The 18,153-nt window shown below is 43.3% G+C and overlaps 1 protein-coding gene across 1 annotated transcript in view; it reads right to left on the bottom strand.

The window, feature by feature from the left end:
* Positions 1–18,153, bottom strand: part of ROR2 (receptor tyrosine kinase like orphan receptor 2) — a 172,797-nt gene that overhangs the window by 32,694 nt on the left and 121,950 nt on the right. The window contains exons 3-4 of the mRNA XM_048504111.1: positions 15,922–16,209; positions 10,987–11,017 (exon numbers count right to left, since the gene is read on the bottom strand). Of these exons, the coding sequence (XP_048360068.1) occupies positions 10,987–11,017; positions 15,922–16,209 (319 nt within the window). The remainder of the gene's footprint in view (positions 1–10,986; positions 11,018–15,921; positions 16,210–18,153) is intronic.

The following is an 18,153-nucleotide window of genomic DNA, read 5'->3' as shown; positions in this document are numbered from 1 at the left end:
TTTCATCTGGTGGAGAGCCGCCAGCAACAGGAAGCGCTTGATTTCGGTGGATCCTGAGCAACTCTGCCCTGTGCTGGTCTTCTGGCACCTTTTATTAGAGGTTTCTCATTGTGGGCGTGCAGCCAAAGGGAGGTGGGGTAGTTGAGGAGATGAGGCGGGAGGGGGCCGGGAGAGACCTGAGAGATCATCATGTGATGCATGATCTCACCTGGCTGCTACGTGCGGAGGAAGGAGCTGTGAAGCTGCCTTGAGGCCTAATCCTCACCTGGGGGGCAAGACCATTGTCCCTAAGCCTTCGTGACTGAGGCCAGACAGTTCACATGACCCGGGTGACTCATAGAGGGATGAGGAGTGGGGAGTAGCGGTGCGACTCCAGAAGGGGTCCAGTAGGGAGCCAGAGGAGTGTCTCCCAGCGGCCTCGACCACGGTGCTGCTGGGTCAGCGGTGCATTACTACAGATATTATTTTCAATTATTTTTTTGGATTATTAGGCTCAGATTTCTGGCCTCATAGGAGAAGGAGTATGGGTATGAAAAGATACTACTGGTTGTTTTGGGCCTTCCAGACCATGTAGCCATGGCTGAGGCCTGACAGTTTTTGCTCCTAATGTTTGACCTGGATCTATGGCTGGTATCTTCACAGACATGTCACGGTAAAATGGGTTTGCATGCTGATTTGTGGAGCTCTCATTGCCCCAATAATACAATACAACTTCCCTTTTTGAATAGAATTTGGCCACAGCCCTTTTTATTACGCAACACGGTAGCTGGGCTAGCATAAGGGACACATTCTAGCCACTGGGCAGCCTGCATGCTGAACCCGGCACCGTCCCCAATCATTTTAGGGAATGAGACAGAAAGTTACTAGGTGCCACCTGAGCGTATGCCCATTAGGTGACTCCCCTTCCTGCTGGGGATAGCGAGCTCTTGCAAAGCCTCCGCGGCTTGCATTAGGGAGCATGCCCCACCCCCAGGCCTCTTATGGAGACCCCACCACAGGAAGGTCCGGCGCGCAAGCCCGACCTCCCCAAAATGATGTGCACCTATGCCCATAGCCTCCAAACACTGTGACAAAAGGTAAGTTAAGAACAAGATGAACCACACCAACTTATTTTAAACAAAGGTAGGGAGGGTGGGTCTGCTCGTTTGCACGCCTCAAAAGAGGCCAGTCCACACTGGGCAATGTCTTTTATAGGCGTGCCCGACTCCTCCCCCATTACGTGATGGGCTCCCATCACATGACAAGGTCCCAAACACAAGCATGCACATTGCTCGGAGCCTGGAGCTATCCTTGTCCCTCTGTCTGCCTCAACGGCAGTCTTGGCTAATTCCAGGGCTGCAATTTGCAGAGCTCCTATTGCTCCAATAACACAACACAACTTCCTTTTTGGAATAGAATTTGGCCACAGCCCTTTTTATTAAGCAACACGGAAGCTGGACAAGCATAAGGGGCACATCCTAGCCACCAGGCAGCCTATCTGCTGAACCCGGCACCATCCCCAATCCCTATTGGGGAATGAGACAGAAAGTTACTAGGTGCCACCTGAGCATATGCCCATTAGGTGACGCCAGAGGCGTAGCTAGGGAAAATGGAACCTGGTGCAAAATCTGAGTTTTGTGTTTTTTTGTATTTTGTCGTTTGTGTTTTTTGTATTTTTTAGTGTTTCTTCAGTTTTTGGCCTGCAGGGGGCGCAGTCAGACTTGGAAAAATCCCACACAGCCTCTAAGGGTGAATATTGGTAACCATTTTCTGCTATGATCTCTTTGCAAGGTGAAAACCACTACCACTTCTGGCCACTCAAATCATTAGAGATTCCTTGCCTTGTCCTTGGTTGGAAGCAAGGAAATGATACGTTATTTACCTTACTGGTAATCTCTGTAATCTACTGTCCTTTTATGCAGTTGCTCCAATTATATAAAACTAAAAAAATGTACATATGAGAAGCCAACATATGAGAAAGACAAACAGCTTGAGAGTGACTTCCCTGAGTCTGACAAAACAAATAGTTGTGTCGATGGCCAAAAGGAAGTAATCATATCTGTGCTGAGGAAACAAGAATTGTAAAACAAAAAGTGCACTTACAAACATGCCTTAAATTTAGAAGTTTGTCTGACCTAGTTTTCTTTAAAACATGTTCTAAAAATTATTCTTTTTTTAAAAAAAGTGATTGATTAATTAACTAGTTGTATCATTTAGTAGAACTGAATGCTACAGTAAAGGAAGGAAAAATACTCTTCTAATCCTCCAAGTGCATCAGTTCACTGTGTGTAGAAAATACCCAAAACTATGGCTTCATTGCCCAAAGGGTTTTGTGATAGGCAGGAGGCTCTAGCTCCTGAAAGTGAAACTGCCAATTAGATTATTGCTTTAATCCAGGGGTCGGCAACCTTTGGCACCCAGGAAGCCATTTGGACCCGTTTTCCATGGAGGGGAGGGCACTTGGAGCAGCAGATACTTTTTGACATTTGAAATTAGGATAGCTTGCCAAATCCATAGAGCTCCCGCCTCTCCACCTCAGTCCTGCCCTGCTTCCCTCCTTCTCGCCGTAATTAGATTATTCATAGAGGTCTACATCTCTCCTACATCTCTCAGATCTGACAGCGGCAAAGCTTTCCACCAGCAGAAATAACCAGGAGGTTGTCTTATTTGTGAAAATGATGCTGGCACGGTTGTTTAAAAAGGGGGGAAAGAGAGAGAGAGAGAGAAAGGAAACTGTGTACAAAACTTGAGAGAGCAGTTCCGAGCGTCGGTTCTGGAGCCTGCTGGCGCCCTCCGAAGCTTTGGCCACCATCCTGCTGTGCGGGCGCGGCTCCCCTCGCCGCCCACCACCCCAGCCAATCCAGCCAGGACTGTGCGTGCCGCGCCGCGTCGCCTCTGTAGCTGGCCCTGTCTTCCCTCCGGTCCCAGCCAGGTGGCTGGGGCCAGGCTCGATGGCCGGCCGCCGCTCCTCCGTTGCTGCTGACCTTGGCAGAAGAATGAGGGCTGCCACCAGCTGCCTCCACGGCGCTCTCACTTGCCGGAGCGCCCGCAGTTGCAGTTTGGTTGGGGCTCTCTGCGAGGTCCAGGGAGGGGAGAGTCCCCGCTCCCGGACAGCTGTGTTGTGCCCTGTGGCATTCCGCCTCCCCAGGGTGCAGTGTGGGGGATTGTACCTTCCCTCCTTCCCTTTCCGGGGTGGTGTTCTCCAAGCCTAAGGCCCTGGTGGTAGGGAGCCTGGAATTAATCAAAGCCCTCAGCCACAGGATAGAGCCACACCTGGCCCCTTTTCAGTCCTTTGTCCTTCCTTCCTTCCCTTCCTCCCTCCTCCCTTGGTGGCAGGCTGACTTCCCCCTGTTCAAAGTCCTGTGGAGGACACTGTTCCTTTCCCTGCCTCTCTTCCTTAAGAACATAAGAACATAAGAACAAGCCAGCTGGATCAGACTAGGGTCCATCGAGTCCATCTCTCTGCTACTCGCAGTGGCCCACCAGGTGCCTTTGGGAGCTCACATGCAGGATGTGAAAGCAATGGCCTTCTGCGACTATTGCTCCCGAGCATCTGGACTGTTAAGGCATTTGCAATCTCAGATCAAAGAGGATCAAGATTGGTAGCCATAAATCGATTTCTCCTCCATAAATCTGTCCAAGCCCCTTTTAAAGCTATCCAGGTTAGTGGCCATCACCACCTCCTGTGGCAGCATATTCCTTGTTTCCTCTAGTCTCCCCTCTTGTCAATCCCCTCCCCCTTCTTCCCGTGCTCCCTCATTCTCCCTCTTCCCTGTTTCTTTTCCCCCTGTCTCTGTCCCCTCCGCTCTCCTGGCACGTGCCCAATTCCTCCCCGCCACCCGGAACCTCACACACCCCGTCCCCATCCCTTTTAAAGTCTCCCCTGCTGCCTTCTGGGGCGTTCCTTCTCTGCCCCCGCTCAGCTGTTTCCCTGCCCGGTCACGTCCTTGTTCTTCAGTCGCTGGCCCCCGTTCGAGCGATGACTCAGCGCCCCTCTCCCAGCTGGTTCCCACCACCGCTGGGCTCCGGCTCCAGGTGCAGCGTGGCTTGGCTAAGTCTGGAGTGGGGCAACTCATCCGCCCCAGGACATGCCCGGGTGGAGCTACAGTGAAGGGGCGGGGGAGCCGCAGCTTGCCGACCCCAGTTATAATTACCTGTAATCACAGTTATAGGTGTGAGTGAATTGGAGGAGCAAGTGAGGTTAGCTGCAGTTATTTTCTGGTCTTCTTCAGCAAGCAAACAGAAGTGTGGAGTAGAGCTCTATCTCAGTGAAGGAGTACATTCTGGGGTTAGCCCTCTTCATAAGAAAACGGGACAATTTCAGGCCCATCTCTGGTGGTTAGCAGACAGGAAATAGTTTCGTCTGACTCCCAGGGAAAAGGCAGATTGGTGTGGTTAGAATCTCATGTGTGAGAGGATCCAATCTGGTATTTAGGCTGAGTGGCCTATCAGAAACAATTCGTTTTAAGGCAAAGTCCTTGAATGACAGAAGGGAATGACTATCATACACCAGTGGTTTAGAGCTTAAGATTGTGCTCTCATACATTAAAGGAAACTTAAATTCCAATTTGAACTTGTAACTAGTGAATATGTATAAGTGCCTTAACCAGCCTGTTGCTGAATTATGTGAGGAAAACTCTGAAAGCTAGGCCCTTTCCACATGGGCGCTGAGCGGGGGTGCATCGGCATAAATTAGCCAATGCACCTCCCTGGTACCATTCGCACAGACTGTCCCGCACCTTCCCCAACTGGCTTACCTGCTCCTGCTGGCTGCCGTCGCGTTGTGGAGGCCAGGGGACACGCCCCGCTGGCCAGAGCGACGGCTCTGGAGACGGCTCCACAACGTAACGGAAGCCAGCAGGAGCAGGTAAGCCGGTTGGGGAACACAGGAAGGAAACGGCGCCTTTTATCTGCTGCCGTTTGCACAGGAGCCACTTGTGAAAAACCTCGCTCGTGGAACAAGGTTCAAAAGTGGCATTTCCGTGCTGCTTGGGCGGCGCGAGCACGGCGCTGCTGCAATGTGAACGCCTCCCCAGGGATGGCATTTTTGCCGTCCCTGGGGCGCTGTATTCCTCCCGTGCGGAAACAGCCCTGGAGTGTTCTTTTACATTTCTTTTTAAAAGTGTGACTCAGATTTCAGCGCCCTGCGATCATACATCAAAACTGACCTCATGGCAGCAAACTCTCTATTGTGCTTATGTTACAATATAAGTTAATTTTAGGGAATTTTAGGGAAGAGGTATAGGGAAGGTTTTATTTCAATGAGTCTGATCCACCCAAATCATAAGTCTTTGTGTCCTTAGTTTCTGTCACAGGTGGTAAAACCATTCCTTGATCTGTTCATCCTTCTTCCCAACTTTGAACCAGCACTTAGTAATGGGAATTGTCATGACAATCTTTCCATGTGTGAAAAAACCAAACCTATCCATCAGCCCTCGATGTGGGTTAGTTCTGAAATAGATGGTTTAACTCCTTTTTAACCACATGGTTTGTTACAAGCAATATATCTGCTTTTTGCCTCTGTTGGTGGTTTGTGGAAATGGCTGTTGGTCACTGCCAACTAGGCTGTTGGCCTGCAGTCATGTACAGCATGGATCACGTAAGTATTCCTCTATACAACTGTGCTCAGAGATAGATAAAAATAGCTATACATGAACAACTCCTACATTAACCTACATTACTGCTTTTATTTTGATAAGCTATTGCTATTTGAAATATACTGGGATGGTTTCATTTTGCTTAAATCAATATTCTTGCAATTGTTGTCCTGCTGATCTAGCTTTAATGTGTGGAAGACTTCATCAACTTTGATGGCCCAAGTTCCTGTTTATGAAACAATGCAGACTGGCTTCACAGATAAATATAAATATATTTTGCCATGTTTTTTCCCAGCATAGATTTCACTGCAATTAAATGACAAGTCAAATCAACTGGGTTTGGGGAATAAACTACATTTGGTCAATTATAAATTTCAGATTCTTTACAATTTGGATATTCAAATTATATGCACAAATGAATGCCTTCATCTCATTACGCAGAACCCAGCAAATTTTAAGTCTAAATCACAATTTTTGTACACTAAGAACTAATTTCATATTCATTTATTTTGGTAACTGTGATAGATACCTCGATGCAAACAATTAAAATGGGTTCTTAGGGACAATATAATGTGATAACAGAATAAATAAAGCTCTACAATAAGATCTGAGCTAACAGACAAGCAGAAAACCGTGTGTGTATGTGGGGAGGGGGCAATTAGAAGAGAAGCTGGTCACCATAATTCATGAATAAGAAGAACACTCAAAATCCAATGACAAATAGTTTGGTTTAGTGTTTGTCATATATCAATCACAGGGAAAACTTGTTCCTCAATAAATACTATAGAGTCTTATTTTACATTTTCTTCACAACTTTCCACCAAAGACTTCAAGTTATTGTACATGGTCTTGTTATACTGGCAGGGGGTGGGAGGGTGGGCAAGGTAATTTCATGCATTAGTGGGAATTTAAACATGGTTTCAAGACCAACCCATGGAAAAGGGAGCCTTGCATACAGTTTAACTATCCATTCTGTATCATCCACACAGATCTTTTGCCCAGAGCAGCAAGATCACTGCAGAGGTATTTTTTTTTGGGGGGGGGGCTGTCTAACTGGCTCTTCAAATGCTGGGACACATCCATCTATGTTACTTGCCTCAACAAGAAAACTAATGCTGCAACAATAGCAGGGAAAGGTAGGGCAAGTACAATTTGTCAGTCATTTGTTTACTCAGGGTTAATTTCACTTGATTACTAGGATTTAAAACTGACACACATTGATACAAAGGTTTGTTCAAAGAGATTCCCACAAACCATCAGCTGTGCACTTAACAAATAACCACTCAGATGAGTGATCTATTTGCATGAGCGGTGTCACATGAGACCAACATGCACACACAACTTTGCTTGCAATTTGCAATCTTGACAGTTCATGGAAGGAACTGAGTGAACATGAGCTTGTCCCTCCCATAATGTGTTGCTCACATGTGTAGGCTGCTGACATAAGTTCAAAGGAACTGATGCTCAGTCATGAAACCACTGACTGGCCACAGGAAAGGCGTTCTCTCTAGCTTCCACAGACCATCCATAATTTGGAATCAATAGAGATCTAGTTAAATAAGAAAATGTCTGCCCTGAACTTTAAAGGTACACTTCACATCTAAGTCATGTTCTTCCTATTTTCAAAGGATCTAACAACAAATAAAACAGAATTACAATACAGTATTCTTTGTGCTTCCAAATACAGAAAAACTTGAAGCTTCAAATATTTCTAGCAGAGTTTTTTTAAAGAGAGAGAGAGGCCCTTTCCGCACGGGCCAAATACAGCGTCCCAGGGATGGGAGGCCGTTTGCAAAGGGCCAAAGAGAGAACAACACACACACAGAGTACACAAAGTCTATTATATTTAAGAAACTACAAGTTTATACCTGGAGGCAAAATGTACAAGAATTCAAGTTAGAAAACACCTTTAAGATAATTTTCACAGCTTAGAGCTACTCCCTCTTCTAAGACTGACTCAACCATCAAGTCAACCAAGCAAATGCCAAAATGGTTCTCCTTTTGAAATGCCCAGGGCAGTTTAATCATAATAATCATATAATCATAATAATCAATATTCAGTTAAAACATAATAATCAAAACAAACACCAGTCAAATATGATATGGAAAAACTATCTATAAATTAAAACTCAGCACAGAAAACCTAAAAACGAACAGTACATCAATAAACCAGGAGTCAAACATTAATAAATGGAGACCCGTACTTCAGCAAAACTACTCAAGAAACAAGGTTTTCTCCAGGAAAACCTGATGTCAGGTAACCAGGATGGCACAATATTAGGTTCCAGTTTGGGTGTCTTCTTTATCTTAGCAGGCAGAAGCATAAAAGCACAGTCTCAGAATACATTATGATAGAGGAACATTGGAATAGACAAGGCTTCACAGCTGTAGTATAATCATGTTTACACTGTTTACACTACAGTTTTTATGCTGATGTGGCAAGAAGGCATCATCAGTCATTGAACCCTACACCAATACAGCAGAAGCATGGAAGACATTTTATTTAACATAGCCACAACCATTTGATATGGTTTGTCATTGTGGTGGCAAGGAATTGCTACTGGCATGTGGTCTTGAAGTCTGATATACACATACAGACTAAATGTGTGCAGTATTTTACACAAGGGAACTCCACAATCCAAAATAGATTATGGGAAGGCTACTGGAAGTTGGTTGCTTATTCAGATGGAAGATCTGATCCAAGCAGAGCTCTATAGTTTCACCTGTCTCTATCATACTTTTAATCCCCTCATCACTGAACCTGCAGCTATTTGTATACTACATTATATTCAGAAACTGAACACTAGACAATCCAGACATTTATTATATTAACAGATAACAGATTTTGTACATAATGTTCTATTTCAACATTTCACAGTAACTCTTCTCAATGTGTGCTTTCACAGAGTCTTCATGAAACTTGAGAAAAAGTCATATCTAAAATACGGTATTTGGTGTCCTTCAGCCATTTCAATACATAAAATTATGCTCACATCCAATAATATTACCACTTTCTAAAAGTGCTCAGTTTATCATACAATTTATGCCAAAGATGTCACGTCTAGGGCTTCTATACAAATTATGAAAAGACTGGGGTGCTGTGTGGTTTCCGGGCTGTATGGCCGTGTTCTAGCAGCATTCTCTCTTGACGTTTCGCTTGCATCTGTGGCTGGCATCTTCAGAGAATCTGATGATGCCAGCCACAGATGCAGGCAAAACGTCAGGAGAGAATGCTGCTAGAACACAGCCATACAGCCCGGAAACCACACAGCACCCTAGTGATTTTGGCCGTGAAAGCCTTCAACAATACATATGAAAGGACTTCCAGACAGAAAAAAAATCCCTGTCACTATGGATTCTCACCCAGATTAATATTAATATCCCCCAGATTAACACTAAATAGACTTATGGTTTATATTATAAGGACCCTCTGTCATAGGTGTAGCTGAGCTCAGAGTCCTCAGATGAAGAACCAGCTGACAGCAGTGGAGCCACAGGAGGAGATGGACTCTGTGGAGTCAGAACTCTGATGAAAGACCACTTGTAATGCATTGAAAGACTATCAGCAAACTTGTCTTTTTAAAATGGCATCATATGTTTCTTCTGCAAAAATGAGCCAGCAACTATTCCAAGAAATGGCAGCACCATTTCTTAGAATATGATGCAGCAGCGGCAGTGATACCATGGCCCCTTCCGCATTGTAGGAGTCGACCTTAGATCGACTTGAGTCCGACCCGAGTCCTCCGCACAGACGTAGCGTCGGACTCGTGTCTGACTCGACTCACCCCCCTCTCGCTGTTGAATTTCTGAGCTCGACTGGGGGGTCGAGTCGACTGGTGGACTCGGGTTGCACTTGAGCCGAAGCCAGCGGAGTGCGGAATCTCCGTCGACTCGACTCTGCCATCTAGCCAATCACAGCTCAGTATTTCTCCCATGCGCAGAAGGGGAGACTCGTGGTGGCAGCGAAAAGCTTTGGGGTACGCGCAGAACGGGGGACTCCAGCAACCAATCGGGAACGCAGTGCAGGGAGGTGGTCCCTACTTCTCTGAGCTCGGGCCCGGAGACACGAGTCAGCTGCTGTGCGGAGGAACAGGAGGACTCGAGCTGAGGTACGATTCCACCGACACGAGTCGAACCTGAGTCGCCTCGTGTGTCCAGAAGGGGCCCATATTTCCTCCCACCTCACTCAGTCTCCATTCCTTAATCATCAACAAACCACTTATGCCATTAGCTATTATAAAATGATGGAAAGAAGCCACCCCAACCACAGCACAGGGCATTTTTAAAAATTTCAGTAAAGCACAGGGCAAGTGGCCCTAGAATTTTCCCAAAATGGCATCCCTGACTCTTTGTTATTAACATCTTATAAAAGAGCTGCAATGTCTGCTCACCTGGCACTGCTGTGATCCCCACCCCCCAGAAGGCTATGGCCAGCCAGTCCATCCGTGACTTACACCTGCTGCTGCCATTGTATTATCCTCTCTATGCCCACACCCCACAAGTGAACCAGGCCGCAGCTTCAGAGCAGCTACTCCAGACCCACTTTTCTTCCCAGAGGCGGGAACTGGCCAAGGCCCAACAATCACACTGCTTATTACTCATATGAAGTTTTCCCTCCTCATTTTTGCATTCAAACGAAATGGGCAGGGGGGCCTGGAACAGAACAAAGTAGGCACTAGGACCCAAGCAGAGATGGTCCAGGAAGAGACGGTGGATGGATATACAATTCTACTTTAATCTTTTGTCAGCTATGTTAAGATTAAGCTGTTAATGCAGCACCCTTAAAAAGAGGCTGGGAAACAGGAGGCAGCACGGAAGCAACAAGTCTGTTTGCTGCTGCTCAAGTCATGTGTGTCTGCATATCATCTCTGTGCTGACCTTGGCCTGAACGCCTAGATTCGTGTTGATTGGATTGCCCTTGTTTGGATTCTATGTTCATGTGTAGGAACTATCAGTGTTTGCTTAGGAATGAACTTTGACTACAGATTCTGTATATGTGACACTCCCTCTGAAGAATATCATGCAGTACAATTTAACATGCAGTACACAATTAACTAGATAAAGTTGAAGAGCTGCTTATAACTGCTGCTCAGAAATATACTGGGAATACACACAATCTGGAAATGTACAGAATCACAGCTATCATATCATGAAGCTGTATTGCTCTTCTAAAACATACAACATGCAACAGGAAGAGAAGCAAGGAAATTCTGACAAATACACACAATGCAAGTACCTCCATGTTCAACAAGACCTGCCATCATTCTGAAAGTTTTAAATCATACTAAATGGTTGGCAAAGTCATGAAGTGATTTCAGGTGTGTTTTAAATGATTCTGTTACCCAACACTTCCCCCCCACCCTGCAAATTCTGCAAAGATACAAGAAATGACATTTTAAGTAGTACTTACTGAAAATTGTGATTTGGGCTGTGGGTTGGACCTACAAATATAAAAATAATAAATTAACAGTTTTGCTTCCTGAAAAAAATGATTGAAATGTTTTAGCAATATACTTTTCCTGCACTACCTTACACTGTTATTTTCTAAAACATCAATCAATATTTTATGTCATCTAAAACAAAGTTACAAATGTGTATTTTCAACCCTCTGCAAAAAATGTGACTCATATTTCAGTGGATATTTCAGATGGTAGCTGTGTTAACCTGCAGTAGAAGAGCTAAATGTGAGTCCAGTATAAATTTTTGATAATCAATTCTTTCTCTGTCAGATATTACTCAAAACTAACTCTTCAACTGATAGCATCACCTTAATTTTATAACCAACCTCTTTCTAAGTCATATAAAAACACAGACATTTTTAAAACAAAAGTTTCTACTGTGTGGCGTTTTGTTACAACAGCTATTAATGAACTGTGATTTATGAATTATTTTATAAACAGTGGCAGTACTACCGGTAATTTTTACCAAATTATATATGCATAGAATGGACAGCATATTTCAACTTTTGTGTCATCTGTGGTTAAGTGACAATTTGGGAATTCAAAAGCTGATTAACTGAGCAGTTACACATTGACGGGGTAGTTTAATATTTTGATCCAGAAACCACTCATGATTCTAGAGTTACAATCTATGCAAGAAGTTCTTTATCCATTTCATTGAAGGGAACCCGTATGTATTTGGTGTTATTATTACTATTATTTATTACATTTTCTCCTGCCCTTCACAACAAATGTTGGGCTCAGGGCAGTGTACATACACACATACATAAAACAATTTATAAAAGCCATATATAAAACAATTCATCAGCATCTAAACAGAATTCAAGATGGTGAATCACAATCAAATGAAAACCATTCAGCGTATTTCAACTCAGTCCTGTTAACTGAGTATAAAGAGAAAATAAGGGACAGGGGCAACACCAGATGTCAATGGCTTGTTGGTGGATTATTGTCGAGAAGCCAGCAAATAAAATCAAATTTAAAACATATGGTCTCAGCCAAAGGCCCAGTTGAGCATCTCTGTCTTACAGGCCCTGCAGAACTGTTTAAAGTCTCATGGGGCTCTGGTATTCACTGACAAAGTTCCACCAGGCTGGAGCCAGAGCAGAAAAGACCCTGTCTCTGGTTGAGGCCAATCGCACATCCTTGGGACCAGGAACTACCAGTAAGTTTTTATCAGCAGCGTGAAGTGTCCTCTGTGGGCAGTATGGGGTGATGAAGTTCTGCAGATACGGGGTCCCAGACCATTCAGAACATCAAAGGTTAAAACCGTAGCTTGGATCTTTACAACAAAATTCTGGCTCAAGATTCATTTTAGATCCAAGGATGACGACATTACCGTACATCTACTCAAAGATAACTATGTCTCCAACTGGTCCAAGGCAATTACCAACAAAATCAGAAGTATTGGAATAGATCTAACTGTCCTTCAAAACAGCAACGAGAACTTAATTTTTTGCCAAATTAAAGACAGACTGAAAGACCACGAACGCCAGACTTTCTGCTCATCAAAAACCCCAGTCTGTTCTCCTCGGGTCTTGGGCATCTTTCCTAAGTATGGAGCTATAGCCAATTACCTAGCATCTGCTTTACCTGTTGCTCTGTGTCGGGCATTTATGTTAGCCCAATTTAATAGTTTTCCTTTAGCCTCTACCAACGGAAGGTATCATCAAATTCCAAAACAACAAAGATACTGTCGCTGTGGCTCTACTGACTCTCTTACCCATGTCCTCCTAGAGTGCCAAATAAATGCAGATGTGCGTCTTAGATTAATCTACCCTTTATTGGCGGCGAGGAAAATTTCTAACCCTACTGTCACCATACGTTTTCTTCTTGGAGACTACAATGCTGAAACAACACATATGGTAGCTCTATTCCTGACAACTATTTTAAAGTGTTAACTTATTCCTGTTTTATTACTGTTAACTGTGTTTTTTATATTATACCAGAACACTATGAGTATATCTACATGAGTGTGCAACTGTTTCCCTGCACCAATTAACTTGTCTTTTATATATATGAGCTTGTTTTGTTTTTGATTTTATGCCAATAAAGGTGTGATTGATTGATTGATTGATTGATTGATTGATTGATTGATTGATTGATTGATTAATTGATTGATTGGTTAAAACCCAAATATTGAACCTGATTCAGAATTCCACTGGTAACCAGTGCAGCTGCTGTAGCACTGGCACTATGTGCTTTCTTGCTGATGCACTGGTGAGAAGTCTTGCTGCTGCATTCTAGATTAATGTCAGTTTCCAAGTCAGTCTCAAGGGTAGGCCTGTGTACTGCAAATTTCAGTAGTAGGATAATGTTGACTACCTTGCTGTGACCAACTTCGATACTGGCCTCCAATAATATACTTTCTTGAATTCAAACTGCAGTCTCTCTGTCATTTCCCCTTTCTGCCACCACGTGGTTCCTTCCCCAGCGTAATCAAATATGCCGATGTTCTCCCCTCTTCTTATAATACTACCTTACTAACCCTTTACTCTGTCTAAGCATAGGTATGTGCAGCTGGACTTTACAACCTTACCCCTTCATCCCATTGCTTTGTCTTCCTTGTAGAAATATGATTGAATCAGGAAGATCCTTATAAGCCCTGTATTGACTTGTTTCTCGGGAAGGGATAGGAAAAATATTATGATGATCACTGTTAAAAGTAGCAAAAATTGCCTGGATTGTAAGCAAAAACAAGAATGTAATAGATAACTGATAATGAATTTAACGTATTAGTCATTTGCAATTAGAATTGTTCTCAACTACTTAATTTTATTTTAAAAGCTTGAATGAATAAATATGAATTTTAAACAGCAATAATTGGTCTGTATGTATAATTAGGATTGTGTTTCGATAATTGAGTATGAATTTAGAATACTCGGTAAGGCTTTTATCCTAAATTTAAATTTAAATTGTAATTTTGTAGCTTTAAATTAGTATCCATGAATGTAAATTCCTTTGATACTAATCTGGTCAATAATCTAATTGATACTAATCTGATTGTCAATAAATATTCATTCATTCATTGCTTGTATTAAAATTTAGAAGTAGAAGCTATTCAGATGAAGAGCTTCTCTTGCACTCTGAAAAGGGATATTCATAATTATAGTGAAATAATAATGATGTATGTATTTTTTTGAAAATGTTGAATACATTCCTCTATGCAATGCAGGAGGAGATTTTAATACTATTACCATAGTCTGCTAATTACTACTAACAGGAACAAGGTCCTTATAGTGGCCTAGGAGGTTAAGAGCTCGTGTATCTAATCTGGAGGAACCAGGTTTGATTCCCCGCTCTGCTGCCTGAGCTGTGGAGGCTTATCTGGGGAATTCAGATTAGCCTGTACACTCCCACACACGCCAGCTGGGTGACCTTGGGCTAGTCACAGCTTCTCGGAGCTGTCTCAGCCCCACCCACTTCACAGGGTGTTTGTTGTGAGGGGGGAAGGGCAAGGAGATTGTAAGCCCCTTTGAGTCTCCTTCAGGAGAGAAAGGGGGGATATAAATCCAAACTCTTCTTCTTCTTCTAAGCAGAGTTACAACCTTGTAAGACCATTCAAGCCTTTGAATTGTATAATTTTGTTTAGAATAGAACCGACAATCAGTGGCGTACCACTTATGGGGAAATGGGGTATCTCATGTCCCCAGGCCCACACTGCTGAGCCCCCCTCCCTGCAGGCCAGCTCCTGCCCTCCCCAGGCTCTGGGTGCATGCCCCCGGGTACATGCTGCTTTGTCACATGGGGGGCACCATGCACCTCCACATGACAAAACAGTTTGTGCTCGAGCCGCAGGCCACTGAGCCCCGCCCCTGGCCTCCCTGCAGGCCAGCTCCTTCCTGGAGATGGCAGGAGCAGGTCTGCAGGGGAGTGGGGCTCGGCAGCAGGCAGCCATGGCACCTGCCTGGGCCACATGCTGCCGAGCCCTGCCCCCTCCCTCCCCAGGCCCTGGGGACAGCAGGAGCCAGCCTGCAGGGAGGGTGGGGGGGGGGCTTGGTAGCATGCAGCCAGTCCAAGCCCCGCCCTCCTGAGCCCTGCCTTCAGGAGCAGTTTAGCCCTGGTACGGCACAGCTGACAACCTGTCACCATATCTAAAGAAGTTAAAGATAATATCTTTGCACACAGATTTAGATATTTCAGGCAGAAAATTCTTCAATTGAAGACTTCTTCTGGCTTATGCCTTCCAGATTATGTAGCTGCTTTGCCACTGCATTAGTATTTAGTTTCTAAAGACTCCATGAAAGACCATCAAAGGTATTTTGGTGACTGCATGAGGTTCATAGGCTTCCTACTACTTACTCCTGGAAAGTGATGAATGCTTCCGACAGAGAATGTGTCTATTTTATTTTATATTTATACTCCACATTTTTTCTCACTGGGAGACCAAGGAGGCCTGCAATATCACTTATGGGCAGATATCAAGTTCTTGTAACTGGAGATACTATAGATAACCTTACAAAGATTGGAACTAAAGTTATAAGTATTATATGGACAATTGCTATTTATTCTCTGGGCAGCAAGAACAGAATGACTTCAAGTGGTTCCCGTGAAACTGTAAAGTAATGAACATTTGCCTTTTTGTACTTTACACTAATGCTTATTTCACATTTAGGCTGTTCTCTGAACTCCAGATTTACAGACCATTCCATCTGTATCTACTTTCTTTTATTACTAGTAAATGGTATCAGATTCAACGCAGACATTTTGTGCTGAGGAGGAAGCCTCAGGCAATGACGACTGATTTTATTTCATGTTGCAATTTATTTTCTAAAAGAAAAAAAAGCAGTGAATTAATTTCTCATTTTGCTATTGTGAAAACTAGGAGCGAGTCTATAAAGCAACAAAACTACATAAAAACCACACTTTAAAACAAAGTGACTCACCCAGCCTTACAAAGAGAACTCCTGTTGCAGTTATTGTCTTCATCCCATTAGTGGCCACGCATTGATAGTACCCAGTGTCAGTTGTGTCAAGATCTTGGATTCTTAGTCGGGAACCATAGTCTGTTTTCCTGATGATGATCCTCCTTGGTTCTTGAACCACTGGTGCATCGTTTTTCAGCCATCTGACATTGGGTGATGGATGCCCTGCTACTTTACAGTGAAGGATTGCTGTCTGGCCCTGGACTATGGTGATATTGTTTACTGGTTCCAAAAAGGTCAAAAAGTAACCTAAAATGGTGGAAGGTCAGAAAAGATCAAAGTGAGCTGGAACAAGCAACTGCCCAGACATACTCGTTTATGAACAGTTTTTATAATGTGATTTCAATGTTTTAATTAAAACTCTCTGTGCAGGTACACAGTTTTCCAAATACCAGGTTAGCATCAATCCTCACATAATTCTGTATTCTCAAGGTATATCTTACTTAAACACAATTTGCTCAGAATTCCTCACAACAAAATGTGTGTTTTATAGGACTGTTACACAGTTTTAATAACAGATAGGCTGGTGACTTTTCTTAGGGTGCTCATCTTTAACATATGTTCCTAAGTGAAAGTGCTAGTTCATATTCTCTACATTATTTGTTAAGGCATCATTACTGCATACCCTGCCCATACTGCATACCCTGCCCATACTGATCCTCCATGAAATGTTGCTCTTGGGGGACAGGGGACACTGAAGAACAATGGGGTGGGGGGCAGGGGATGTAGCAAGGAGGAGGAATCATTGTGAATTAAATCTGGATCCAACTACAAACCATTCCTAACAGATTAGTACACACAATTTAAAAAATACAGATAGTACACAGGACATGATATTATTTTTTAAAAATGCTTTGTTGCTGGATCCGTTCCCAATGGATTGTCCAAAATACAGGGCAGAGTCTTTAACACAATCATGTTACAACCAGAACTTCAGTGTGACCCAAGAACTGCCATATTTCTGTAAGATAATTTGCTGTGTACATAATGGTACTATTTTTATTCCATTTGTTAAGTTCATTTCTTTTTTATCTTCTGATTTCTTTAGTCATTTTATAGGTCAAGAAGTCAGAGCATTACAACTGTACGAACACTAGCAGCCATGAGAGGGACTTGTTCAATTTCACCACATAGGCAAGCTAAACCTTTACACCATATGTGTCCAAACCCAAATGAAAATCTGTCAGAGGCATCATCAGAGGCAGTGTAACTAAATGCCCTGTCCCAGTTTATGGCATTTACAGATGTGAATAGCAAAGATATAAATTAAAAAAATATTTCCCCAAGATATCCCCAGCTGGAAGACATTTACAATATTTTTTTCCTTTGCTCCCATAGATATTTCTGTTGGAAAGCTTAACAGAATACTGCAAAGAATGAACAATAGCTTTAGCATTAATATTTTATACTCAGTGTGGGGTTTTTTGTAGCAGCAATGAGCCCCTCTGCTTCCAATCAGGGCAAAGCCTGACCCCAAACAAAAGGCTCTCCTATCTCCAAGCTATGAAAGGCACTGAATTAGGAACACATTTGCACTGCAGGTAATTTAAGTTTGTTTTGGCTTGCTTCTGCCTTTTGTTATCTGCTCCTTTCCCTGTTCTAGAATGTGGTGTACATTTTCCTAATTCTTCTACTTGCATACATTTTGGATTGTTGAGTTTGCTACAATATTTTTTTCCTTTGCTCCCATAGATATTTCTGTTGGAAAGCTTAACAGAATACTGCAAAGAATGAACAATAGCTTTAGCATTAATATTTTATACTCAGTGTGGGGTTTTTTGTAGCAGCAATGAGCCCCTCTGCTTCCAATCAGGGCAAAGCCTGACCCCAAACAAAAGGCTCTCCTATCTCCAAGCTATGAAAGGCACTGAATTAGGAACACATTTGCACTGCAGGTAATTTAAGTTTGTTTTGGCTTGCTTCTGCCTTTTGTTATCTGCTCCTTTCCCTGTTCTAGAATGTGGTGTACATTTTCCTAATTCTTCTACTTGCATACATTTTGGATTGTTGAGTTTGCTGAAAAGTTCCTAGTGATGCATGAATAGCCCCCCTCAAGCTGCAGCATAAATCAGGTGATAATAGGCACCTATAATCACTGGTATCACTTTCTGCAAACAAAAATGACCATGAGAAACAGGGATTGGAGTCAATAAGGCAAACTAGTTAAGGACCCAACAACAGTTAGCTTCTGAC

The sequence above is a fragment of the Sphaerodactylus townsendi genome, linkage group LG07 (genome assembly GCF_021028975.2).
Source record: "Sphaerodactylus townsendi isolate TG3544 linkage group LG07, MPM_Stown_v2.3, whole genome shotgun sequence".
Classification (NCBI taxonomy): domain Eukaryota; kingdom Metazoa; phylum Chordata; class Lepidosauria; order Squamata; family Sphaerodactylidae; genus Sphaerodactylus; species Sphaerodactylus townsendi.
The sequence above is the reverse complement of the archived record's forward strand: the minus strand, read 5'-3'. Positions and strand labels throughout refer to the sequence as shown.